The following is a 26,556-nucleotide window of genomic DNA, read 5'->3' as shown; positions in this document are numbered from 1 at the left end:
GGATGCCCTAATCTCAGTTGTGCACCTGACCCTGTCACTTGCTAGGTGGCCTTCAGCAAGGCATTTAAAATCTCTGAACCTCAATTTCCTCATCTGTAAAATGGAAATAACAATAGTACCTACTTCAGAGTGTTGTTGTGAAGAATGAGATGAATTAATATGTGTGCAGCATTAGGTCAGTGTCCTGCAGCAAGCGTTCAGTGAAGGTTATCTGCTGCAGCTGCTGCGACTGTTCTGCTTCTAAACCCACTACAATCCTAATCATCACAGAGGCTGGTGGGTTCTAGTCCTGGCATAGCTTGCTCATTCCCAGCACTTGGGGGCTCCTTCCATTATGGATGGGATGCCAAGCAAAGGAGATGGACACTCAGGAACCCCATCTGTATCACTTTTTTGAAGGAGTTGATATATTTCATGTAAGTTATCAAATTTATAGGTATAGAGTTGTATTCCTTTATCTTTTTAATGTCTGTGGGGTCAGTTGTGATGTCTCCTCTGTCATTCCCGATATTGGTCATTTGTGTCTTCTTTCTTTCTTCTTGATCAGTCTGCTTAGAAATTTATCAACTTTATTGATCACCCCAAAAAAAGAAACTTCTAGTTTTATTCATTTTTTTCTATTGCTTTTCTGCTTCCAAGGTCATTGATTTCTTTTTTTTTTTTTTTAAGATTTTATTTATTTGACAGAGAGAGACACAGCGAGAGAAGGAACACAAGCAGGGGGAGTGGGAGAGGGAGAAGTAGGCTTCCCGCTGAGCAGGGAGCCCGATGATGGGGCTCGATCCCAGGACCCCGAGATCATGACCTGAGCTGAAGGCAGCCGCTTAATGACTGAGCCACCCAGGCGCCCCCCAAAGTCATTGATTTCTGCTCTAATCTTTAGTATGTCCTTCCTTCTACTGGCTTTGGGTTTAACTTGCTCTTCTTTCTCTGGCTTCATAAGGCAGAAACTGAGGTTACTGATTTGAAACCTTTTTTTTTTTTTCTAATAGAGGTATTTAATGCTCTAAATTTCCTTCTAAACACTGCTGTAGCTGCATCCTGCAAATTTTTATATATTTTCATTTTCATTCAGTTCAAAATATTTGTTAATTTCCCATAAGACTTCCTCTTGGATCCATTGGTTACTTGAAGTATCTTTTTTAATTAATTAAACATTTTTTAGAGAGACAGTGTGCAAGTGGGGGAGAAGGACAGAGAGAGAGAGAGAGAGAGAGAGAATCTTAAGCAGGCTCCATGCTCAGTGCAGAGCTCAAAACAGGGCTCAATCTCATGACCCTGAGATCATGACCTGAGCCTAGTAGGACGCTTCACTGACTGAGTCACCCTGGCTCCCCTAGAAGTATCTTTTTAAATTTCCAAGTTTTAGGAGACTTTTCAGATACCTTTGTTACTGACTTCATTATATATGCTATATATATATATAATAAATTCATTATATATACTATATTCATTATATATACTGACTTCCATTATAGTCTGAGAACGTACTTTATATTTGTTCTGTTCTTTTAAATTTGTTAAGGGTTGTTTGGTGGCCAGAAAATGGTCTATCTTGGTGCACTTGAGAAGAACATATGTTCTGCTGTTATTTGGTGGGTTCTACAGATATCAGTTAGGTCAGGTTGGTTGATAATGCTGTTCTGGTCATCTGGATCCTTACTGATTTTCTGCCTAATTTTCTGTAAATTACTGAGAGAGAGTGGTGAAGTCTCCACCTGTGCTTGCAGATTTGTCTGTTTCTCCTTTCAAGTCTTTTTTAAAGATTTTTTTTTTTAAATTTATTTATCTGCGAGAGAGAGAATGAGAGACAGAGAGCATGAGAGGGAGGAGGGTCAGAGGGAGAAGCAGACTCCCCGCCGAGCAGGGAGCCCGATGCGGGACTCGATCCCGGGACTCCAGGATCATGACCTGAGCCGAAGGCAGTCGCTCAACCAACTGAGCCACCCAGGCGCCCTCTCCTTTCAAGTCTTAACCATTTTGCTCCAAGTATTTTAAACCTATGCTGTTAGGTGCACACTCATTTCAGTTTCTGATGTCTTCTTGGAGAACTGACATCTTTATCATTATGTAATGTTCTTCTTTGTCCATCATAATATTCCTTGCTCTGAAATTCTGATATTAATATAGTTTATATTCATATCTATGGCCACTCTAACAAGATGCCACAAACTTAATGGCTTAAAACAACACAAATGTATTCTCTCACAGTTCTGAAGGTCGGAAGTCTGAAATCAGATTTGGTGAGCGAAAGCCAAGACATGGCTGGGCCATGGCATCTCAGGAGGCCCTAGAGTTTCCCACCCTTTCTCATGCTCTAGAGCTGCACTTCTTGCATTTCACAGCCCAGTATAAGGAGGAGGGTGTTGTTAGGATTCTCCCTGATCTTCTCTGGGAGCACCCAGCCAGATTTTTGGAGGAAGAGCCTGCGAGGACATGCAAATTCCCTTATATTTGTGTCCCAGAGGCCTCAAGGTTTCAGGCAAGCTCATGCTTGTCCTTTAGCAATTTGTTAGACACACATGTAAGGTGACCAGCCTGGGTTCTGTTTCTCTGTGCAAAGGCCTCTCTCTCCCCAGACTGTAATTAGTTAGTTGCCCTGGGATCTCAGTTCTCTGATAGGGTCAAGGACAGTCATTAATTTGTAGTTGTCCTCCACCCTTATTTTTTGTTGTTGTTGTTTTGTTTTAAGGGGGGGGGAGTGACTCTCTTTGGCTCTCTGCATCCATGAACTAAAATCAGTACCACCACCCTTTAATTCTTTTGTTCTTTCTGCTTCTGGGGCACTATATTTGGCATTCAGTGCTGGAGAGCATAACTATACAGAAGGATAACAGTGGGTACTTGAGCACTTGTCAGTACTCCAGCTTTTTGTGGCTCTGCAAACATAAATTATTGCTGTTTCTAGAGTCTGTGCCTAGTTCCCTATCTGTCCTTCAGGCCCCACTCAGCCCATTGTCGCCCTGTTCAGAGCCTGACCTGGCCCCCCAGCCCGCCTCATTCAGGGAATGATGGGCGGTGGCCTCTGTTTCCGCAGACATGGCTGTGCAGAACTTCGTGGGAGATGCCTTTCGAGGTGCCACCTGGGTCGCTCTTCACAATGGTGGGGGTGTTGGCTGGTAAGGTTTTTGGAGAACTGGGTGCTGTGGGTTTGGGCTGGTGCAGAGGTCTCGGGAATTCCCTTGAGGGTCCTGGGCCCTGCCTCCCCTGAGCTCGCTCTGCTGACAATGTTGCTGTGATGTGTTCCTCATGTGAACAGGAAATCACAGGACATGGCCGAGCCACTCTACCTTTCAGAGTCTCACCTGTCGCACTGGACACAAAAGCTATAAAAGCCATCCCTACAGGGCGCCTGGGTGGCTCAGATGGTTAAGCGTCTGCCTTTGGCTCAGGTCATGATCCTGGGGTCCTGGGATCGAGTCCCGCATCGGGCTCCCTGCTCCTTGGGAGCCTGCTTCTCTCTCTCTCTCTCTCTCTGTCTCTCATGAATAAATAAATAAAATCTTAAAAAAAAAAAAAAAACCATCCCTACACTTATCTTGTCAGTTTCCCCTTTGTTTTCACAGATGTTTTCTCAGGATCTCAGTGCTGTCCTGGCCCGGGCCTTCTCCACTGATGTGCCCTGAGCAGGTGGGCTGGGAGGCGGGAGACCTGGATTCTGGGCTCTCCTGGGTCCCTGGCTCACAGCTGTGCCCTGCCAGGCCTGTTTCCAGTCTGTGCCATGAGGAAATTGGGGTTTGTAAAAGGGTCTTATTCCGGCTGACAGTGGCAGTTCCATCATGAAGAGGTCTGCTATAATTCTGCACCCTAATTCTAGCATGTGGGGGCTTTCCCACACCACTGGGCAGTTCTCCAACACCCCCTGGGTGTCCACAATTCAACTCAATTCTGACACCATCTGCTCAGAGACAGAACCAGATCCCACAGGGTAAGGGCTCAGTCCCACAAGGATGCCACCACCTCAGATGCCGATTGCAAGTCTAGGTTGTCACCTGTGCATCTGACTGACGGGCTACAAATCAGAGGTTCCCACAGTAGCCTCCCTGGGTTCCATTAATGCGCTCGAGCAGCTCACAGAACTCAGGAAACCAGTTTATTACAAGGGATATCAAAGGGTACAAGTGAATAGCCAGATGAAGAGGTACATAGGGAGAGGTCCCAAACAAAAGAGCTTCTGTCCTTGCAGAGTTTGGGGCCTGGCACTGTGGCACATGGAAGTGTTCTGGTTCCCAGCCTAGAACCTCTCCAAACCTGTCCTTTTAGGTATTAATGGAGGCTTCATTATTTAGGCATGATTGACTAAATCATTGACCCCAGATTCAACCTCCAGCCCCTTTCCCCTCACTGGAAGTCTGGGAGGTGGGACTGAAAGTTCCAATCCTGTAGCAGTATGGTTGGTTCCACTGGAAACTAGCACCCCTGCCCCCATTCCTTAGATGCGATCCAAAAGTCACCTCATTCACATAACAAAAGACACTTTACCCGCTCTCAGTGCTTACAAAATTCCAAGTATTTTAAGAGCTCTGTGCCAGAAATGGGACTAAGACCAAATATATATCTTTTATTATAAATCACAATATCAAATCCCCAAAGAATAATGAACAACTAATATTTATTGTACATGGATGGTGTGGCAAGCATTTACTAAACTCTTTGGATCTATGCTCTCACCTAATCGTAGAAGCAAATACATTTTACAGATGAGGAAACAGGCACCAGGAGGTTAATGAGCTGCAGCTGTCCAGCTGTCCCCTCTTCCCAGACCTGGGAAGCTCTCAGGTCTGGGCTCTCCCGCCAAGTTGGACTCCTGGCTCTCCGGGGCAGCAGGGGGCGCTGCCGCTTCAGAGAGGAAGGCAGCTTTCTGGCCAGCCATCTCTGAACTGACCTCTGAGCCCGTTCTGGCCAGACTGAGCCTGGCCTTGCCCTCCACAGCCAAGTCCTTCAGCACTGGAGCTTCCCAGAGCATTCCGATCGGCTGGCTTCGAGGCCAGAATTCCAAGCTGTAGCGCAGTCAGGCGGCTCTAATTAATGGAAAATGTGACGGGAGTATGTGTTTTTTCCAATACACAGGCTAGAGAAAACCAGAACGGAGAGTGCCTGGTTGTGGGGTACCTCGCATTTTGTCACTGGATTTGCTGAATTGGTGCTGGAGGTGAAGAGAATGAGGTTGAGTAACATGAGCTGGTGGTGGAGTCAGGATCTGAACCCAGATCTGTCACCTCCCAGGATCCACCTGTCATTGCCAACTGAGCCACAGGGGGCCGGAGGGATCAGAGCAGAACTGGCCTGAGAAAGCATCCATGACATGAGGGTCTCCTGGCAGGACCCCCTGCAGGGGGAGCTCCCAAGAGAGGGAATGCTCCCTGCCAATTCCCAAGTTGCTCCCACCCTCCGGCTGCCCCCGAGGCTTTGCAGACAGGACTGCATACACCCACATAATTTAATCCATCAGATGCTCCCAAAAGGCTTACTGCAAAATCAGCAGGCAAAAAAATCTGTACTTCAACCATTCCTGCTCCAGGAGGAAATCACTTTCAACTCGTCAGTTAATTTTTTCTTTGTTCTACACAAACCCATTTCTAAGTTATAAGCTCCTTCTGCTATTTCGTGATATGCTCTCAGTATTTATTTGTTTATTTATTTATTTGACAGAGAGAGAGAGTGCGCAAGCAGGAGCAGTGGGGAGGGGCAGGGGGAGCAGGAGAAGAAGGCTCCCCGCTGAGCAGGGAGCCTGACGACGTAGGACTCGATCCCAGGACCCTGAGATGATGACCTGAGCTGAAGGCAGACGCTCAACCAAATGAGCCACCCAGGCACCCCTGCTTTCAGTTTTTATATCATCTACTGTCTCCCTGTTTTGGAGCACTTCCATTTCCAAGACAATCTGCATCATCTGTGTGTCATCTTCCTCTTCCTCTGTCTCCTTGGAGCCCCTCTTTCTGGTTGCTTGCTTGGAGTCTGTGCTCATGCTGTCTGTCCAATGGTCCTTGCTGTCTGCTTGTGTTTCGAGAGGACACCCACAGCCCGGTGTGCACAGGGACCTTTGGACCATAGGAGAGGTCAGTGGTCAGTCTCTGGTTTTAGGCTGGTTGGTCTGCTCAGTAAACACAGGTCTCGTCTCCTGTCCTTATAGGGAGGGTGTGGCCATTAGCCATTCACTATCGAATCTTCACTGCCAGCCTATAAAGCAGTTGCACATCTGGCTTTCAGGTGATGCCGCTTCTGCAGGCCCGAGGACCGCTCTGAGTACCAAGGCTTGCAAGGTTCTCACCCTCTGTGTGCGTAAATCTCCAGTGCAGTGGGGGGTATCTTCGATGTATAGTTCATGGCACAATTGAGAGCATGGATTCTGAAGTTGATTTCTCTGCACAAGTTAAGCTTGTTGAGCTTCGTTTCTCATTGACAAAATGCGCATCATAATAGCAATTGCTATGAACATTAAATAGTGAATGGCTAATGCTCATAGTACTGTGTACAACATGTACAAGGCCTTCTAGATTGACATGCTAGCTCATCTGATTGCTGCAACAGTCCCCTGTAAGAAATAGGTGCTACCCAGGTGGAGAAATAACTTTGCCCAGGTTTCAAAACGAGCTACTTTTGCAGGAGGCCTGGCCCGAATGCATGCGCTAACCTTACTCTGCGAACTACCTGTAAGGGGGCCAGGGCAGGGCCTGGACGTGGCACGCCTCCCATAAATGTTAGCCTTTATCAAGTGCACGCGGTTTGGGACTGCAGGTGAAAACTGTGGGTGTTTTAAACTTTGGTAGCTGTGGTCACATTTCCCTATATAAAAATTCCAGTTTGCATAACCTCAGCACCCTGGGTGTTACCACATGGGATTTGCCAGACTGGTGAGCAAGAAGTGACAAATCCTTGTTGTTTTGATTTGACTTGCTTGCTTCCAGTTTTTGTTTTGAGTTGTGTGATTTTTCTTATTGGTTGGGTGTTCTTAATCCATTCTAGACATTAGATGCATGTCTTGGGTGCACATCCCTTGTGTTTGAATGTCGTGTATTGTATCTGTGCTGGCTGGGTTTTCCAGGAGGCAGAAGCTGGGGCGGAGGTAGAGTGTGTAAAAGGCTTACTGGAAAGACCACCTGAGAAAGGAAGGGGGGTTAGGATTGAGTGGGGGCACCCTCAGTCTCCATGCACACCCGCCAGTCTGGCCGCCTGCGGGGGCTGGGGTTCTGGGGCCAAGGCCATTGAAGGACCTACTTTGGGTGGGCAGAAATGGGCAGGCCCTCGCCATGGTAGTGCTTAGCCTCTGCCCCAAGAAGGACCCTAAGGAGTTATTGTTAGGGGCTGTGAGCTAACCACCTTCTCTGCAGCCAGGCTTTCTGGAAGAGTCCCCTGTGCAGGCCTCCTCTCCTCACAGGGAGCTTTATCTTTATCCAGTAACTTTTCTATTCTGGCTTTTCATTTTTTTAAAAGATTTTATTTATTTTAGAGAGAGAGAGAGAGCGTACGTGTGAGCAGGGAGAGGGGAAAGGGACAGAGTGGGTAGGAGAGCGAAAAGGAAATGGGAGAGAATCCCAGAATCCCAAGCAGACTCCCTGCTCAGCATGGATGATGTGGGGTCTCACAACCCTGAGACCATGACCTGAGCCCGTATCAAGAGTCGGATGCTTAACTGACTAAGCCACCCAGGTGATTCAAGGGCCCTTCATTTTTTAAACATTGCTTTAAAAGACATTCCTCCTCCTTCCCAAGTTAAGAAAAGACATGCTCCTAAACTTTATTTATCATATAATTTTGAATTTTTCCTTCTTTAGTACATCTGGCACCAGTTTTTCTTTATGTGGCATATAGCTCTATTTTTCTGTTTTTCTCAAAGGGACAGTTAGTTGTCCCAACTCCATTTGTGAGCAACCCCCCGTGCTCTGCTGATTGTGGTGCTGCCTTTATTGTCTCATCTTCCTGGGCTCAGTGTGCTGAGGTTGCCTCAGTGGGCAGGGTTTGCTGAGGTCACATGGAGCTGAGCAGCTTTGCTCTCTAGCAGTCTGGGCTTCAGGCTCCCAAAACAGAAGATCAAGTTCTCATCTCCAAAAGCCCTCTCTGGTCAAAGGACACGCTGAAGTCCTTGCTTGGCGACACTGGCTGGCATATGCTTTCCCCTCTGTCACCCAACATCAGCCCCCGACAGGTGACTGATGATGACCTTGAATCCACCCGGAGGCTGGTGGGAGATATGATGGGAGCCCACTGACAGGCACAGGGCTGCCCAGCTCGGGGACACAGGCTGAGGGCAGGGCAGGGGCAGTTGCCCACTCACAGAGGTGCTCGACTTCCACGCTGGGAGTGGGGAGCTCAGCTGGCTCCTGCAACAGAGGGCTCCTCACCTTCTTGGTGGGAACTGGCTGAAATTGTCAGTAGAGCCCAAACGGGGCAGAGAAGCAGGTAAGGCCTGAAGGATCTGAGACTAGAGAAGCTAGGTGCACATTTTGGGTGCAAGAAGGAAGAAGAGCAAATTCACTGGAAGCGGGGACTGAAAGGTTGGAGGCTGTATTGCCAGGTTCGTGTTTGGCAGTAAGGCCCTGGCAAGTGCCAGCAAGAGGGAGGGCATTTCCTATGTGTGTAACAGAAGGGGGTATGAGGGGTATAGTGATGCTAATAGCAGGAAGGGCAGCCAGGCCTTGATCATGATGCTAAGGGTGAGGATGGAGATCCAGGGGTGCCAGGAAGGATAGGGTGCTCCTAGCTGATGGCACAGAACCACAGGGCAAACATGTGGAAAGTCGGATAGCATTAACATGCTTCACTAAGATTCCCACGACACCTACTGAAGAAATGAATGAACACATGAACGTATCACGTCTGTGAGGGGAGGTAGTCCAAACAGTGCTCAGAGAAATCTGGTCATTAGAAAATAAGAAATACAGAAAATAAAGAACTCAGCCTTCAAATCAAGTTATCAGGACCTCAAAATACACCTAAAGCAAGCTGAAAGAAGAGGCAAAGAAAAGTAAGAGCATAAAGAGAAATCAGGAAGAATGACAGTTGAATTGAGCATCACAAGAGCCCCCAAGGAAGCAGGCCTTTATGAGATGCACTCAGAACCACAGAGAAGGAGGTCACCTGTGGGAGGTGACATGGTCAAGAGTCTTGAAGGTGGGTGTGGAGTGCACGGGGTAAAGCACGGAGGTGCAAGTGGGCAGTGCAGAGCCCAGTGACTCCTGCATCCCCTAGGCTGGGGAGAGGGTGCAGACTCCAGGCCGCAGGGGCCAGCCACACTGTCTCCTTGAGCCAGTGCTTCCAAAGGGTTCCCCAAATGTGCGTGCGCTTCTGTCTGCTCCAGGCAGGGGCAGGCCTGGAGAGTGGCCTAGAATCCTCTTTGCCTCTTGCAGGGGTGAGGTCATCAATGGAGGATTTGGCCTCGTGCTGGACGGGACCCAGGAGGCTGAGCAGAAGGCCAAGATGATGCTCAGCTGGGATGTCTCCAATGGAGTAAGTCACATCCAGGCCTTTCCACGGGCCTTCTCTCCAATGGGGGTTCTGCCTCTCCAGATGGCAGACCCGGGAGAGTGTTCTTCTCCCTTCTTCCCCAGGAAACAGTCCCGCCGCTCTTGCTTACTGGTGTCTCCTCTCCCACTGTTGCTGGGTCTCTCCTTGCATCTTTTGGGGCTGTTTCTGAGTCTCTTTTGTCTCTTCCTGCCTCTGGCCCTACCCCTCCAGTCCAGCCTCGATCCCCACAGGGGCCCCCAGCCCTTCCCTCCCAGTGAGAGTACCCCACTGTTAGTGCTGACGACCTCCTTTCTTTCCAGCCTCTCAGAGGGGGCAGCTCTGTCAGGCCGAGCAGCTCTCACCCTCTCTGGCTGTGCACGTGCATGTGTGGCCCTGCAGGGGCGGGGGGTGCCCTCCTGCCCCGTGACCACATCACAGGCCGAGAGAAGGGGTGGTGAGCACAAACAGGGGGCCAGGTGGTCATGGGGAGGATGCATGCTGGCAGGTGTGAGGGGGAAGCGGAGGGGTTCTGCGTGCAGGGGCCCAGACAGCTGGATGTCAGGTGAGGGGGTGAGCGTAAGAGTGGGGTGGAGGGGTCCCTGGAGGGGTGCTAACCAGTAGAGGCGGTGGTCTTCATCCTGAGGGCCACGAAGCAGTGAGGGGAGGGACGGGGGAGGCAAGCATGGCAGCAGGGAGGGCGGGGAAGCCCCGAGGACTGAGGTGGAGAGAACGAAGCCGATTGGAGAGAGATTCTAAGGCGGAGCTGAGATGGATGTGGATTCCCTGAGGATGGTTCCAGGATACCTGGCCTGGTACCCCTGCGTGAATGCAAGGTCTTTCTTGGACATGGGGTAGGCTGGGTAGAAGGATGGTCAGTTTCAGATCAGAGAGGCGGCTAAATACATAGTCCAGCCAAGAGAGTGGGAGGTCTGAGCTAGAGGTGGGGATCGGGCAGACACACAAGACTGCTGGCCCCACACACAGCACAGAGGGGCCCCAAAGTGGGCGAGGGTGGGGATTTGCAGTCCAGCAGCAGTGTGTCCAGAAGGCCCTATTGGGAAGCTGGTGTTGGCACCAACAGCTGCCCTGCTCTCTCCCCATCCTGCCGCAGGTGGCTCGGCGCTGTTGGTCTGGGAACCGGAAGGCCTACGAGATCATCTGCCAGACGATGCAGGACAACAAGGGCTTGGTGGTGACACTCCCGCATGAGGTGGCCGATGAGCACATGCTCCAGCAGGCCCTGCGGCCATGAGGGGAACCCAAGAGCCGGCCTTGGTTCCCTCATCCCCCCTTGGTCCCTGTCCTCACCCTCACAGTCACAGCGCATCTGTCACTACACACCTTTGTCTCCTGGGTTAGCAGTTTCACACACAAGCCCTCACTTGGCCCTCAATGCCCTGGAGGGCATGGCACCACCATCCGCAGTTTACAAACGAGCCAGCCCAAGCAAGAAGAGATGGGACCCTTTGTCCCTTTGGCCCTCGTCCAGGGCCAAATCCTCTAGCCCGCCACAAAGTAGACTCCAGGAACTTTTGGGGGCTGTGCATGCCATGAATACTGGGCGTCAACCAGTCCCTTCAAAGCCCCTGCCATTCTTTCTTCCACCAAGGGAGCAGAGTCTCCTTTGGCCTGGTTTTTATCAATCACTCTGCCTCCTGTCTGCCTTCCATCCATGCATCCAGCTATCTTTCCATCTGCTGGCCTGTCTAGCTGTCCATGACATACTTTCTGTATCTCAGTGCCTCCAGCCATGGGCCCAAAGGAACACGGCCAGGCCCTGGGCTTGAGGGTCCAGGGAGGAAGACAGGGTAATAAAGGATTAGGAAAGAAAGGAAAGAAGCCATGTAAGGTGTCATGGGCAGGATGGCCATGGGTTGGTGGGTTGGCGGCAGGCAAGGTCCTGCCCTAAAGGGTCAACGGTAGTTTGTGGGAAAAAAGGAGAGAAGAGGGGTGCCCCCGATGGCTGGCCCAGTATGAAGTGCAAGAAAATGCAGCACAGTCCCTTTAGAGGGAGGCCCGCTCCAGAACCCTGCTTGCGACCAGGTGTCCTGCAGGAGCCCTGTTGGGCCTGAGGCTGCATTTTCGCACCCCTCCCCCAGATATCTGATCCTGGTAGTGGCTGGACCCATGGCCCAGGCTCAGATGCAAAGCACCCAGGCAAAGGGAGTTAATGTGGCCATGCTTTTCCAGGCCTTCCTTTTGAAGTAGGCACCCTTTTTTTTAGGGATTCCCCTACTTTTAGGGCTCCCTCCTGCCTCCTCGACTCCCGGTTGCCTATTGCCCCCGTCCTCTGGGGTGCTGCAGGCTCTGGGTATGATTGGCTTTCCCCCTGTGACCACCTAGCCCCTGGAGCTGAGATGAAGGCAGGAGGAGGACACAAGGTAGCAGTGGGGTAGGGGTGGGAGAGAGGGGGAAGAAAGACCCCCAAAGGTGGTAGTACCCTCTGATGACAGAGGAGAGCATGCTGTGGCGAGGACATTTGTCTTGTTTGGTTCACACAGTGGGACCCAGGCCAAACCCTTTGCCTTCCTCAGAACAAGCCCGTTTGGGGAGGGGACTTCTAGCTCCTGCCTCTAATCCAGGGCAGACCATGGCCTCACCCTGCTGTGGGACCAGGCCTGGGAGATGGGGGCCTGGGGGACTGCCTCCCTGTCCTTAGCAACCAATGAGCTATCCCCTTTCCTTTATTTGAAATTGAAGTCTAGTTGATGCACAATCTTACAGTAGTAGTTTCAGATGCACAACGCAGTGATTGGACAACACTTCCCCTTTCCTTTGTAATTAATTAGGTTTTAGAAACGAAATGCCAAGACTCTGATAAAACTTTGATCTGTTTAATTTATGTTAATTTATTTATTGGAGAAGGATTATAGAGGCCAAAACTTGCTTTCTGGAGTCCCAATGTGTGGGTATATTTCTTTTATAAAATAAAAATTTCTCCTAAATTAATAGGTGGATGTGGGGGCCCGGGAGTCCTTAGCTTTCTCCTAACCCTGCCTGCCTGCCAGGACCTCAGGGACCTTGGCCTCTCTGAACCTCAGTTTTCTAAGCTGTATAACAGAGTGTAACACCTGCATCTCAGTCAAGGGGTGACTGTGGTTCTGCTTTATTCTCATCCAGGTTATAAAAAGCCAAGTGAAGGGATGAATTTCCTGCCCCTCTTCTTCCACCCTTCCCACCCCACTTACTGACGTTGGGACCTGCTCCCTTCCATGTAAACATCCAGGGCCATGCAGGGAGTCAGGCCGAGCTGGCCCCACCACACTTGCTGGCTGTCCAGGCCAGAAGACCTTCCCCCTCCCCATGACCTCACTGTGCAAAACAGGGCACCTTTGACCATGAACCTCCTTCTCATTATTTCCTAGCCTTAGCTCAGCCCCTGGAGCTCACTGACAAATGACTCACCCTACACACAGAATTGAGAAAGCAATTGGGGGATGGGTGTCTAAGGAGCCACAGAGAACCTGACACCCCTCCCCGTTTACACCTGCAAAGAGGAGGCCAGTCTAGCTGGGGTCTGTGTCTTCAACCACTCAACACTGTTTGTCTCCTCCCTAGTGGCCATTTCCTCCTTTTCCCTTACACAGTCCAAATTTTTCTGGACAGTAGTATGTACATTACCCCATAGTTGATTTTCAGGATTGCTTTGTCATTAGGAGTGACCATTGGCCTAGTTCTGGCCATGAGACGAGGTGGACGTCTACAGGGTAGGACCTCTGGGATAGCTGTTGCTTTTTAAATAAAAGTGGACTGGATTGCTTTTTGTCCTCACCCCTTCCCCCTGCCAGGACCTCAGGTGTGATGCCTGGAAGCATAGCAACCCTGCTGTGACCACAAGGACCACAGAAGCACATGGAGGATGCTCATGGAAAGGCAGAGGTGCCCGGGTTCCTGGCAGCATACAGAGATGCTGTACCAGCCCTGCTGGCCCCACTCCAGCCTCACCTGTTAAAGCCATCCCTGTAGGGCTTCTGTTGCATGCAGCAAGTTCAGTGCTAAATCCTCCCATGGTCCGTCAACAAGTCTCCACGAAAGCACCCTGGTGCCTGTATCTGTGTGAATATTCCCTGTTCCTACGGAGAAACAAAGAGAGTATGTCAATGTTGAGACCAGGACTGCCCTTCTTTTCCCATCCAGCACCTTCCCTTAAGGACAGGCAGGCAGGGTTCAATGGCCAGCTTCAGGCCATGGCTCAGCAGGCGACTAGCCATGTACAAGGGCCTCAGACCCCCTCTTGGCTCCACTGCAAGCCATGCCAGTAAGCAGGCTATGTCTCTGGGCCACAGCGTGTCAGCCTGCTGCCTGCTGCCACCAGGGAGAAGGGATGCCCGACATCCAGAGTGGGGCCCCCATGGGGCTCAGCGGGAGTGGGGACAGCTGACCACAGCCGCGTGGACTGGATGATCAGGATGGCTTGTTTGGTGGTGTCTCAGGCAGACACAGGAACTGGATATTTTTCAAAGGGATTCTGTGTGCAGTTTAGTCTTATTTTTAAGAAAGCAGAGATGTGTAGTCTACTGAGAAATGTTTTCATCAAAATGATTAAAATAGAAACCAGTTGGCCATGACTGGCATCGGCTTCAGTTGCCTTGAAAATTCGATGTTGTGAATGTGTCAGGACCTCTCCCTGGGTAGCCTCTGGCCTGTGTGAACTTGGGGGCTCCCTGGGAATTAGACGCTTTCCTTGCTGGCCAGCCCCGGTCAGTTCAGGAGGGCTCAGCCAAGTGATGAGCTCTGTTGCCCCAGGTTTTTGAGTAGGTTCCTACAAGAGGGCAGGGGGCCAGACTTGACCTGCTGCTGCATTTTGTTTGCCCTCTTTAAAAATGTTTGACTTTGTCACCAATTTTTACAAGTTGGGAGATGTCACTTAAATATCCAGATTTTCAGTGTACTTAAGCCAAGCGATCAGGTGACACTGTGCCCTTGCCACCTCTGCATCAGCAATCAGCTGGAGGCTCTTTGGGGCTGGGCTTGTTTTTTCCAATTTGCCACAGTCCCTACTGATGTGGGAAACAAAGGCAGAAGAAAAATTACAAAATTTCCTTTCTACCTATAGCCCATTGACAAGTCCTTGAAACAGGCAGAGAGACATTCCTCTAGGGACTCAGCTGCCTCTATGTTAATACTTGGCTAAGGGCAAAAGACAATCCTAGCCTGATTCCCTGCCCCCCGCCCCCCAGGATCCTGTAAGTCTACTTTAACATATAAAAATTCCTTTGGAAACGTCCTTTACCTCTAACCCCCCCCCCCAAATACCTGTTGGCACTCATCCTCCAAGCATATGGCCCACCGATATCCATCTGAAGGGTCTCGTGACTAAGGTTTTATTAGACGGTAATAAATGACCTTTTCCCAACAATAGCTAGCCCCCTCAAGGGCCTGGAAACCTTGCTTCCAAATTCCTTAGAGACCTACGCCATCCCTAACCCCCTCCCAAACTGAAAGTATATAATGGGCCGTTCCTCATCAGCCCGGTGCAGCTCTTCCTGCCCACGGGTCCTGTCCCCATGCTTTAATAAAACCACCTTTTGCACCAAAAATGTCTCAAGAATTCTTTCTTGGCCGTCGGCTTTGAACTCTAACATCTTTCCTACATCACCTACCAGTCCTTACTGCCCTCCAGTGGCGAGGCCAAGTGTGCCTATTGTTCCTTCTTGGGCTTGAGATGCTGGTTTCTTACACTGCCTGCTTCCCACTCTGTCACCTGTAGTCTCTGCTGGGATTCAAATATCTGTGTGTTATCATTCTCTAGATAAACAGAACCAGTAGGAGATGTATCTGGACATATATACATATATAATATAGATACCTGTAGATGTCTATATATAGATAGATAGATGTTGTTGCTATATATATCATGGCAGTCCCATGGAACCATAAGCTAGAGGACTGGGAAGGCCAGGGGCATAATTCAGTTCAAGTCCGAAGGCCTGAGAACCAGGGAAGAGATGGTGTAAATCCCCGTCTAAGAGCAGGACAAGATGAAATGAGGTGTCCCAGCTCAGTGGGATATTAAACAGGGAATTCCTCTTCCTCTGCCTTTTGTTCTGTTCAGACCCCAACAGACTGAGACCTCAACAGATTGCAGACGCCTACCTACTTGCAGAAGAGCCACCCATTTAAATGCTAATCCTGTCTGGAATCACCCACAGGGACATACCCAGAAACAATGTTTAAAATGGCCCACTGAAATTGATGGGTAAAATTAACATCACAGAAATCCCTGATGGAGAAGTTTCCTTTCACTCTGTGATATTTTGATTTATAATAAATATATATATATTTGGTCTTCATTCCCATTTCTGGCACAGAGCTCCTTTTAAAACCCTTGGAATTTCCTAACTGGTAAGAGTGATCAAGGTGTTTTGATATTCTGGGTGCCTGGGTGGCTCAGTCGGTTTAAGTATCTGCCCTCGGCTCAGATCATGATCAGAGCCCTTGGATCAAGCCCCACACTGGGCTCCCTGCTCAGTGGGGAGTCTGCTTCTCCCTGTCCTTCCCCCTGCTCATTCTCTCTCCCTCTCTCTCTCTCTCAAATAAATAAAATCATTTTAAAAAAGGTGTTCTGATATTCATAACAAACTTCTTTCAAGTACACCTGAGTTTATGTTAATGAGGTGACTTTTGGAGAACACCTAAGGATGATGGCTGGTTGCAAGGGGAACCAAGGAGTAATGAGAGGGTTGGAACTTTGAGTCCTACCCCATGTCCTCTGGAAAGGGGAGAGGAGCTAGAGGTTGAATCATCAGTGGCCAATGGTTTGATCAGTTATGCCTGAATATTGAAGCCGCGGGGCGCCTGGGTGGCTCAGTCGTTGAGCATCTGCCTTCGGCCCAGGTCATGATCCCAGGGTCCTGGGATTGAGTCCCACATCGGGCTCCCTCCTCGAGGGGAAGCCTGCTTCTCCCTCTCTCACTCCCCCTGCTTGTGTTCCTGCTCTCACTATCTCTGTCTCTGTCAAATAAATAAAATCTTTAAAAAAAAAAAATATTGAAGCCGCCAAAGAAACCGAAAAGGACAGGGCTAGGAGAGTTTTCGTGTTGGGGAACACATGGAGATTTGGGGAGAATGGCATGTTGAGAGGGCATGGAAGCCCTGTGCCCCTTCCCCATACCTTGTCCTATGTGTCTCTTCTATCTGGCTGTTCCTGAGTTATCTCCTTTTATAATAAACTGGTAAGCTGGTAAGTAAAATGTCCCTCTGAGGGGTGCCTGGGTGGCTCAGTTGGTTATGTCTGCCTTCAGCTCAGGTCATGATCCCAGGGTCCTGGGATTGAACCCTGCAGCGGGCTCCCTGCTCAGTGGGGAGTCTGCTTCTCCCTCTGCCTCTGCTCCTCCCTGGCTCGTGCTCACTTTCTCTCTCATTCTCTCTCTTTCACTCAAATAGATAATAGATAAATAAAATCTTTAAAAAAAAAAGTTCCTCTGAGTTCTGTGAGCCACTCTAGCACATGAATCAAACCGAAGGAGGGGGTCATGGGAACCTCCAATCTACTGCCAGTCAATCAGAAGCACAGCTGACTTGAAACTGATCTGTGTGTGGGGCGGGGGGCTGTCTTGTAGGACTGAGCCCATTACCTAGGCAATCTCCAGGTACATAGTGTCAGAATTGGGTTAATTGGTTAGTGGTGATGGAGGCTGGCGAGGTCCGAGGACCCAGAGGGCTTCCTACAGGACCAGCCAAGACGATCCTTGGCTTTATGCTGGATAGAAATCAAATGCGTGGAGAGGAAGTGAGAGCAGGGTTTATCGCAGACATCGAGAGAGCGCATACACACAGAGCATCTAGAAGACTCAGAAAGGAAAAAAGAGTGAGTCTCATCTTTGCTTCGGGTCTGGGGTTTTTATTAAGGGTTGTGGTTCAGCACACGTGTCTTCTCAGGCATCCAGGAACAAAGACAAGTGTTTAGGTGTCCTCCGTAAGTCACTTCTGCCCTGGAGCCAGGGGTCTTGGTGAGTCAGTGGTCTTGGAAAACATTCATAATGACACCACCGGCCACTCCTTAGATGCTACCTGTTGTGCTGGAAGCCTCCAAAGAGATCATTAACTCCTTGACCTTTACAAGGAGGACAAACATTATCTGTTCGATGAGGTGTGTGTAAGGCAGGCATATAGGTCCCAGCAAGAATAGAAGCAAGAAAAGGAGAAAAAAGCAGTTTTTCATTGGGTCCCTTTAGTTTCCCTGTCTCAGTGGTGTTGGAAAGAACACACACGTTGGAACTCCCAACCGCAGCCCATCCCTACTCCTTCCAGAACTTGCGATACCCTGCACATGGACAGTGGCAATTCAAAGGCCACAGGGATGCCATCAGAGTGCTCAAAGCGGACTTCAACTCCCTCCATTTTGACCTCAGTCAGTACTTTCTAATTGATTAAATTCTTCTTTTCATTTTGTTTCTTAATTCAGGCAAAAGACCCTTGCGGCCAAGCAACCCCTAATGGGAATGAAACTACCCCCTGAAGCAATAAGGACTGCCCTGAGCCAGCAAGACCATGCCCAGGATAAAACCTTCACGGCCCACCTGCATGTACCCATCCACCTTTGCCCCACATTTTCCTTATATCAACTGGGTCTATTTTCGGAACTTTGGAGACAGTCTATAAGACACTAGTCCGCAGTCTTCCCGGTGGTGGCCTCAGTAAATTAATTCCTTTGTTTCACCACTGCTCGTTACTGTGCCTTTGGACTTTGTTAGCGGTGAGTGGCCCAACCTGGTCTGTTTGGGACCCCTGGAGTCAGGTATTCTTGCACCCTTTTTCCCCCAGCTATAGTACTGGGCACCCAGCAACATCTGGGCTGGTGGGATTTCTCCCCAGATGCAAACAAGTATGACAAGCACCTTGGGTCTTCTCCCTGGCTGCCCCAAACCACTCCTGACACACACATGCTTGGAGAGATCCTCTCTGACTGAGACACCACTGAACAACAACTATTCAAGCCCAGCACATGAGATCTGCTCCTCACTATAAGCACTATTACTTGCAGTGATGGAGAATCTCAGGCAGTAGGAAGAGTGAGATGAGTCCTTGCCAAATGTTCAATAAAGTTGATTTCACCCATTTTAAAGTGTTATGAAAGATACCAGAAGTATCTTTTTTTAAAAGATTTTATTTTTTTGGAACAGAGAGAGAGAGTAAGCTGGAGTGGGGGGGGGAGGGGGCCAGAGGGAGAGGGAGAAGCAGACTCCCCGCTGAGCAGGGAGCCCAATCCAGGGGTCCATCCGAGGACCCTGAGATCATGACCTGAGCAGAAGGCAGATGCTTAGCCCAGTGAGGCACCCAGGAACCCCTGAAAGTATCTTTTAAAACCTGAAAAATCCAAAAGATGAAACTCACCCATATTCCCACCAAATGTTTTTCATTAAAAATTTTAAAATGGGGGCGCCTGGGTGGCTCAGTTGGTTAAGCGACTGCCTTCGGCTCGGGTCATGATCCTGGAGTCCCGGGATCGAGTCCCGCATCGGGCTCCCTGCTCGGCAGGGAGCCTGCTTCTCCCTCTGACCCTCCCCCTCTCATGTGCTTTCTGTCTCTCTCATTCTCTCTGTCTCAAATAAATAAATAAAATCTTAAAAAAAAAATTTTAAAATGTTCTTTTATTGTGGTAAAATATGCATAACACAATATTTACCACTTTAACCATTTCTAAGAGTGCAGTCCAGCAGCATGAAGTACACTCACACCATTGTGCACCCATTCCCACCATCCGTCTCCAGAACTTTTTCATCTTCCCAGATTGAAACTCCATATCTGTTAAGCCCTGACTCACCCTCCCTCCACCCCAGCCCCTGTGACCACCATCCTACTTTCTGTCTCTATGAATTTGACAACTCTAGGGACCTCATGTAAATAGAATCGTACCGGGTTTATCCTTTTTGTGACTGGCTTATTTCATGTAGCACAATGTCCTCAAGTTTCATCCATGTTGTCACATGCGTCAAAATTTCCTTCCTTTTGAGGACTGAATGATGTCCCGTTGCATACATAAACCACATTTTGTTTAGCTATTTATCCATCTATGGGCACCTGGATTGCTTCCACCTTCTGGCTACTGTGAATAATGCTGCTGGGTATATGGCTTTGTGAATATCTGACTGAGTCCCTGCTTTCAATTCTTTTCAGTATCTACCCAGAAGTGGAATTGTTGGGTCATATGGTAATTCTATGTTCAGTTTTTGAAGAACCACCATACTATTTTCCATAGTGGAAAAAATTATTTAATTATAAAAATTACTTTAAAAACACTCATGATCTTGAGAACTCTGTAGTTACCAATATCTCTGATGAAAATAGAAAAATCCTCAAGAAAATATTAGCAAATTGAATCCAACAATACACTAAAACTATCATTCACCACAATCAAGTAGGATTTATTCTTGAGATGCAAGGGTAATTCAGTATTTGCAAAGCAATCAATATGATACATCACATGAATAAGAGAAAGGATAAAAACCATGTGATCATTTCAATAGATGCAGAAAAAGTACTTGACAAAGTACAATGTCCATCCATGATAAAAACCTTTAACCTTCTCTCTAGAGGGAACATACCTCAACATAATAAAGGCCTTATATGAAAACATCATACTCAATGGGGAAAAACAAAGAGCTTTTCCCCTAAGGTCAGGAACAAGACCAGGATGTCCACTCTCACCACTTGTATTCAACATAGTACTGGGAATTCTGGCCATAGCAATCAGACAATAAAAAGAAATAAAAGGTATCCAAATTGGTAAGGAAGAAGTAAAACTGTCACTGTTTGCAGATGAAAGGATATTATGTATAGAAAACCCCAAAAAACTTCTAGAAAAACTATTAGAACTGATAAATGAATTCAGTGAAGTCGCAGGATACAAACTCAATATGTAGAAATTCATTGCATTGCTGTACACTAATAATGAACTAGATGAAAGACGAATTAAGCCAACAATCCCATTTATAATTGCACCAACAATAATAAAATACCTGGGAATAAACTTAACCAAGGAGGTGAAAGACCTGTACTCTGAAAACTATAAACATTGATGAAAGAAATTGAAGATGACACAGAGAAATGGAAAAACATTCCATGCTCAGGGATTGGGAGGACAAACATAATTTGTATGGAACCACAAAAAAAACCTCAAATAGCCAAAGCAATATTGAAAAAGAAGAACAAAACTGGAGGTACCACAATCCTAAATTTCAAGATAGACTACAAAGCTGTAGTCATCAAAACAGTATGGTACTAGCACAAAAATAGACACATAGATCAATGAATGGAACAGAATAGAGAGCCCAAAAATAAACCTATGATTATATGGTCAATTAACTTTGACAAAGGAGGCAGGAATATCCAATGGGAAAAAGACAGTCTCTTCAACAAATGGTGTTGGGAAAATTGGACAGCTACATGCAAAAGAATGAAACTGGACCACTTTCTTACACCACACACAAAAATAAATTCAAATGGATTAAAGATCTAAATGTGAGACTGAAACCATAAAAATCCTCAAAGAGAGCACAGACAATAATTTCTCTGACATTGACTATAGCAACATTTTTCTAGATATGTCTCCTGAGGCAAGGGGAACAAAAGCAAAATTAATCTATTGGGACTACATCAAAATAAAAAGCTTCTACACAGCCAAGGAAACAATCAAAAAAACTAAAAGGCAACCTATTGAATGGGAGAAGATATTTGCAAATGACATATCTGATAAAGGGTTCGTAGACACAATATATAAAGAACTTATACAACTCAACACCCAAAAACCAAATAATCCAATAAAAGTTGGGCAGAAGACGTGAACAGACATTTCTTCAAAGAAGACGTACAGATGGCTAACAGAGACATAAATAAATACTCACCACTACTCATTGTCAGGGAAATGCAAATCAAAACTATAATGAGATATCACATCACACTTGTCAGAATGGCTATAATCAACAACACAGGAAACAACAGGTCGTTGGCAAAGATGTGGAGAAAGGGGACCCCTTCTGCACTATTGCTGGAATGCAAGCTGGGGCAGCCACTCTGGAAAACAGTATGGAGGTTCCTCAAAAAGTTAAAAATAGAGCTACCCTATAACCCAGCAATTGCACTACTAGGTATTTACCCAAAGAACATGACAACACTAATCTAAGGAATACACACACCCCTATGTTTATAGCAGTATTATTTACAATGGCCAAGATAAGGAAACAGTCCAAGTGTCCATCGACAGATGAATGGATAAAGAAGATGTGGTGTACTCAGCCGTAAAAAAGAATGAAATCTTGCCATTTGCAAAGATCTGGATGGAACTAGAGAGTATAATGCTAAGTGAAATAAGTCAGAGAAAGACAAATACCATCTGATTTCACTCATATGTGGAATTTAAGAAACAAATGGACAAAGAAAAAAAGATGAACAAGAAACTAGACTCTTAAATACAGAGAACAAATTGTTGGTTACCAGAGGGGAGCTGGGAGGGGGAGAATAGGTGAAATAGTGAAGGGGATTAAGAGTACACGTACTGGGCGCCTGGGTGGCTCAGTTGGTTAAGCGACTGCCTTCGGCTCAGGTCATGATCCTGGAGTCCCGGGATCGAGTCCCACATCAGGCTCCCTGCTCGGCAGGGAGTCTGCTTCTCCCTCTGACCCTCCCCCCTCTCGTGTGCTCTCTCTCTCTCTCACTCTCTCAAATAAATGAATAAATAAAATCTAAAAAAAAAAAAGAGTACACGTACTGTGATGAGCACTGAGTAATGTATAGAATTGTTGAATCACTCACTATGTTGTGCCCTGGAAACTAATATAACACTGTATGTTAATTACACTGGAATTAAAATAAAACAACAAAAAATAATCCCACTAATGATCTAAAACAAAAGCAAATAGCGCCAACAGGAGAGAAGTATTTAGTGAAGATGCCCCTCCCCACCTCACTTTAGAAGCAGTCATAAGTACTAGCAGTATCTTGTGTATCTTTCTAGAAACTTTCTAAGGATGTGCAAGCATGTGGATATAGGTATAATTTTCCCTCCTTATACAAATGGGATCCTTCTAAACAATGTTCTGCATTGATTTTTCCCAACAATATATTTTTAGCAGAGCCAATCAGAACATGAAAGTCACTATTTTAAAGTGTACAAGTCAGTGGTTTTTAGTATATTCAACTGTGTTGTGTACCCATCACCACTGTCTAATTCCAGGGCATTTCCATCACTCCCAAAAGAAACACTGTAGCTCTTAGCAGTTATTTCCAATTTGCCCTCCTCTTCTATCCCCTGGCAACCACTAATCTACTCTCTGGCTCTATGGATTTACCTTTTTTGGACATATGAGTGGAATCCTACAGTATGTGGTGTCTTGTGTCTGGCTTTTTCCCCCTTGCATGTTTTCAAGTTTCACTCATGTTGTAACCTTTATCAGTACTTCATTCCATTTTATGGCCCAATAATATTCCACTGTGTGGATATGCTGCATTTTGTCTACCCATTTGTCTATTGATAGATACTTGGTTGTTTCCACTTTTTATTATGTAGCATTATTCATTATTCATAATGCTACATAATAAAAAGGATGTGCAAGCATGTGAACATAGGTATAGTTTTCCCTCCTTATACAAGTGGGATCCTTCTAACCAATGTTCTGCATTGATTTTGCTATGATGACCATTCACAAACAAGTTTTTGTGTGAATGTGTTTTCATTTAAATCTCTTGGGTATATGCCTAAGAGTGGAATTGCTGGGTCATATGGAAATTCTATATTTAACTTTTTGAGGAACTGCCAAACTTTCTTGCACACTGGCCTCACCGTTTTACATTCCCAGCATAAATGAGGGTTACAGTTCTTCCTTCATCCTCACACTCCTTTTTCATCTTAAAAAATTATTGCTAATATTAGTGGATAAGGAATGTTATCTCCTTGTGGTTTTGATTTGCATTTCCCTAATGAGTAATGATGTTGAACATCTCCTCATGTGCTTATTGGCCATCTGTACATCTCTGGGGAGATGTTTATTCAAGTCCTTTGTTTTTAAATTGGCTTGTGTTTTTGCTGTTGAGTCATGGGTTTTTAAAAATATATTCTAGGTAGTAGTTGCTTAGCAGATATAGGATTTGCAAATATTTCTCCCATTCTGTGGGTTGTCTTTTCATTTTCTTTTTGGTGTTCTTTGACCTAAGAGAGTTTTCAGTTTTGGCATAGCCCAATTTGTTTCACTGCTTGTGCTTTTAGTTTCATATCTAGGAAACCATCCCCTAATCCTAGGTCACACAGATATACTGTTTTCTCCTAATAGTTTAAGAGTTTTCCTTCTTATATTTAGGTCCTTGATCCATTTTGAGTTACTTTTTGTGTCTGGTGGGAAGTAGGGGTCCAAATTCATTCTTTCATGTGTGGATATCCAGTTGTCCCAGACCATTTGTTGAAAAGATTGTTCTTTCCTGGGACCAATATGTTTGGGGCATAAATTCATATTTCATATATATGTGTCCTATTCTTTTCAATATTATGTATCTTATTTTTAAAGAACTGTTAATAATAAAGCATTCATCAATAAATATTTACTGAGAGTCTCCACTACTAGCTTCTGAGCATACAGCTGTGAATGAGACCGACACAGTTCCTGTCCTAAATGAGTGTACATTCTAGAGGGGTACACAGACAATGAATTATCCAGGAAAGGGGCCAATAAAACAACAGCAATTGAGAACTATACGAGGTAACAAATCGGAGGGTGGGGTTGAGAATAAGGGGCTGGGTGAGGGTGTACCTGATCAGAACGCCAGTCTTCCCAGAGGAATCAGAGACTAGCTGTGCAGTCTAGCAGAACTAGTTCGGCTTGCTGGAGGAAATGGAAAGAGATAGGGGAGCCCTGGGATTGTAGAGTAAGGGGTGAAGTGGTGAGAAATGCGGGGGAGACCAGCTAGGCAATAAGAGCAATGGAGTGACTGGGGCACAGCTGATTTGCACTTTGGGAAGATCACAAAAGTCGGCTCTATTGAGACTAGATTGGGGGTTGGGCGTGGTGGAGGCTGCGGATCAGCTGCGGTGTTATTTTCCTAAGAAGCTAGGCGTGAAGGAGGGGTTTGGGTCCGTAGGGCAGGGACGTGGAGCCAAGTGGAGGGACTCCAGACTGAATCCGGCTTGAGGGGGTGGGGTGGAAGAGTTCAGGCAACAATGAGTAAAGGCTGAGGCGGTGTGGGACAGTACAAAGTTTAGTAGGAAATGCAATTGGAAGAGCGTAGGCAGGGGTCCCGGTGGAGGGGCTGGGTGGCGGGGAAGGATCTGGGGGCACTTCGCGCAAGGTCTATAAGCCAAAGGCCAGCGGCAGCTGGGCTGTTCGCAGTTCAGTGAGTCCAGCCTGGTGCCCGAACCCTGACTCTCCCAGTTGCCAGCTATGTGATCTCGGGCAAGGGACTCAAGCTATCTGTGCCTCAGTTTCCCCACATTTGTGAGTGTGAAGATAGCTGGCTGCTATTACTAATCCACTACCCAGATGAAAGATACGATTGTTAAGTCAGGCGAGCGTCGTTCCCCATGCAGGGAGTCAGACCGCAGCTGGCGAGGTCGGGGTTGGCCGAAGTCCCCAGGCTCGGCGGCAGGCAGGGCCCGCGGGGCCGCGCCTGGGCGGCGCCGACCATCCCCAGCCCCGCAAGCCTCGCGCGGCGCCCCTCGGCTCACGCGCATGCGCAGTTCCGGGCCGGAGTCCGGTCTTGCTCCGCGCCGGGCTTTGGCGTCGACCCGTCGCGGCGGCCGCACGGCGTCGCGCACGGCTGGGCGGGGCGGACCGCGCTTCCTCTGAGGCGGCGGCTGGGACGCCGCGGCTGGGCCCAAGATGGACCTTCCGAAGCTGCTCGCCGCCCCGACCGCGCGCGGAGCCCAACATGGCGGCGGCGGCCCCGGCCGACTCCGTCGAGGCCCGGGGCCACCGCCTAGCCCGGGCCCCGCGCGCCGCCGCCTGTTACTGCTGCGGGGCCCCGAAGATGGCGGGCCGGGGCCGCTGCGCGGGGAGGCCCGGGCGGCGTCGGCGGCCCCGGGGCCGAGCCCCCCGCCCCCCGAAGACGGTGGCGACTCTTTCGTGGTGCTGCTGGAAGTGGCGCGCGGCGCCGCGGCCGAGGTCCCCGGGCGGCGGGAGGTCGGGCCCGGCGCTGGCGCGAGCCCAGTCCCTTGCCCCCAGCAGGGCCCCAGCGGCGCAGCCGCCGCCCCCGGGTCCGGCGCGGCCCTGGCGGGCACCGTCACCATCAACAGCCAGGACCTGCTGGTGCGCTTCGATCACGGCGTCTTCACGCTGGCCGCCGCGCCGCCGCAACCCGGCCAGCCTCCCCGGGGCCCGCCCGCGCCGCCGGGCGAGGAGGCCGCGAGCCCGGCCGAGGGCCGCCGCGGTCCCCAGGGCCCCGGCTCTGGTGCCCCGGGCTACCGCTGTCCCGAGCCGCAGTGCGCGCTCTCCTTCGCCAAGAAGCACCAGCTCAAGGTGCACCTGCTGACGCACGGTAGCAGCCAGGGCCGGCGGCCCTTCAAGTGCCCCCTGGACGGCTGCGGCTGGGCCTTCACTACCTCCTACAAGCTCAAGCGGCACCTGCAGTCGCACGACAAGCTGCGGCCCTTCGGCTGCCCGGTGGGCGGCTGCGGGAAGAAGTTTACCACCGTGTACAACCTCAAGGCGCACATGAAGGGCCACGAGCAGGAGAACTTGTTCAAGTGCGAGGTGTGCTCCGAACGCTTTCCCACGCACGCCAAACTCAGCTCCCACCAGCGCACCCACTTCGAGCCCGAGCGGCCCTACAAGTGTGACTTTCCCGGTAACCGCGCACCACGGGCCTGCGGGCGGGCTTCGGGGGGCTCCCGGGGCCCCAGGTCCAAATTCAGTCGCCCAGAGTGGGTGCGGCGTCGCCCTGCCTTCGGCTGCTCAGTTGAGCAGGATTTAAATTCCGTGGGCCAAGAGTGAGGGGCGGGAACGGAGCACTCTGGTGTTTGTGTTCCAGTTCTTTTCAGGTGATTTCGATTTGACACTTAACCCTGCATTGCTGTGGGGATTTCGACAAAGGTAGCACTAAGAATTACAGCCTTCCTTTCCCGCGGTGGAGGCAACAGGTCCCTCTTAGAGGTGCTTCAGGTTAATGAAGGTGATAAAGCATCTTCCT

At 48.7% G+C, this 26,556-nt stretch overlaps 2 protein-coding genes across 2 annotated transcripts in view; both read left to right on the top strand.

The window, feature by feature from the left end:
* The window catches only part of UROC1 (urocanate hydratase 1), a 43,040-nt gene extending 32,122 nt beyond the window's left edge, over positions 1–10,918 (top strand). The window contains 3 exon segments of the mRNA XM_021695073.1: positions 3,038–3,119; positions 9,348–9,447; positions 10,556–10,918. Coding sequence (XP_021550748.1) covers positions 3,038–3,119; positions 9,348–9,447; positions 10,556–10,696 — 323 coding nt within the window. The 3' untranslated portion in view covers positions 10,697–10,918.
* Positions 10,919–25,250: 14,332 nt separating this feature from the next.
* The window catches only part of ZXDC (ZXD family zinc finger C), a 41,285-nt gene continuing 39,979 nt past the window's right edge, over positions 25,251–26,556 (top strand). Inside the window, exon 1 of the mRNA XM_021694934.1 lies at positions 25,251–26,214. Within this exon, the coding sequence (XP_021550609.1) occupies positions 25,251–26,214 (964 nt within the window). The remainder of the gene's footprint in view (positions 26,215–26,556) is intronic.

Source organism: Neomonachus schauinslandi, chromosome 1 (genome assembly GCF_002201575.2).
Source record: "Neomonachus schauinslandi chromosome 1, ASM220157v2, whole genome shotgun sequence".
NCBI lineage: Eukaryota > Metazoa > Chordata > Mammalia > Carnivora > Phocidae > Neomonachus > Neomonachus schauinslandi.
Note: the sequence above shows the minus strand (reverse complement) of the source record. Positions and strands in the feature narration are given on the sequence as shown.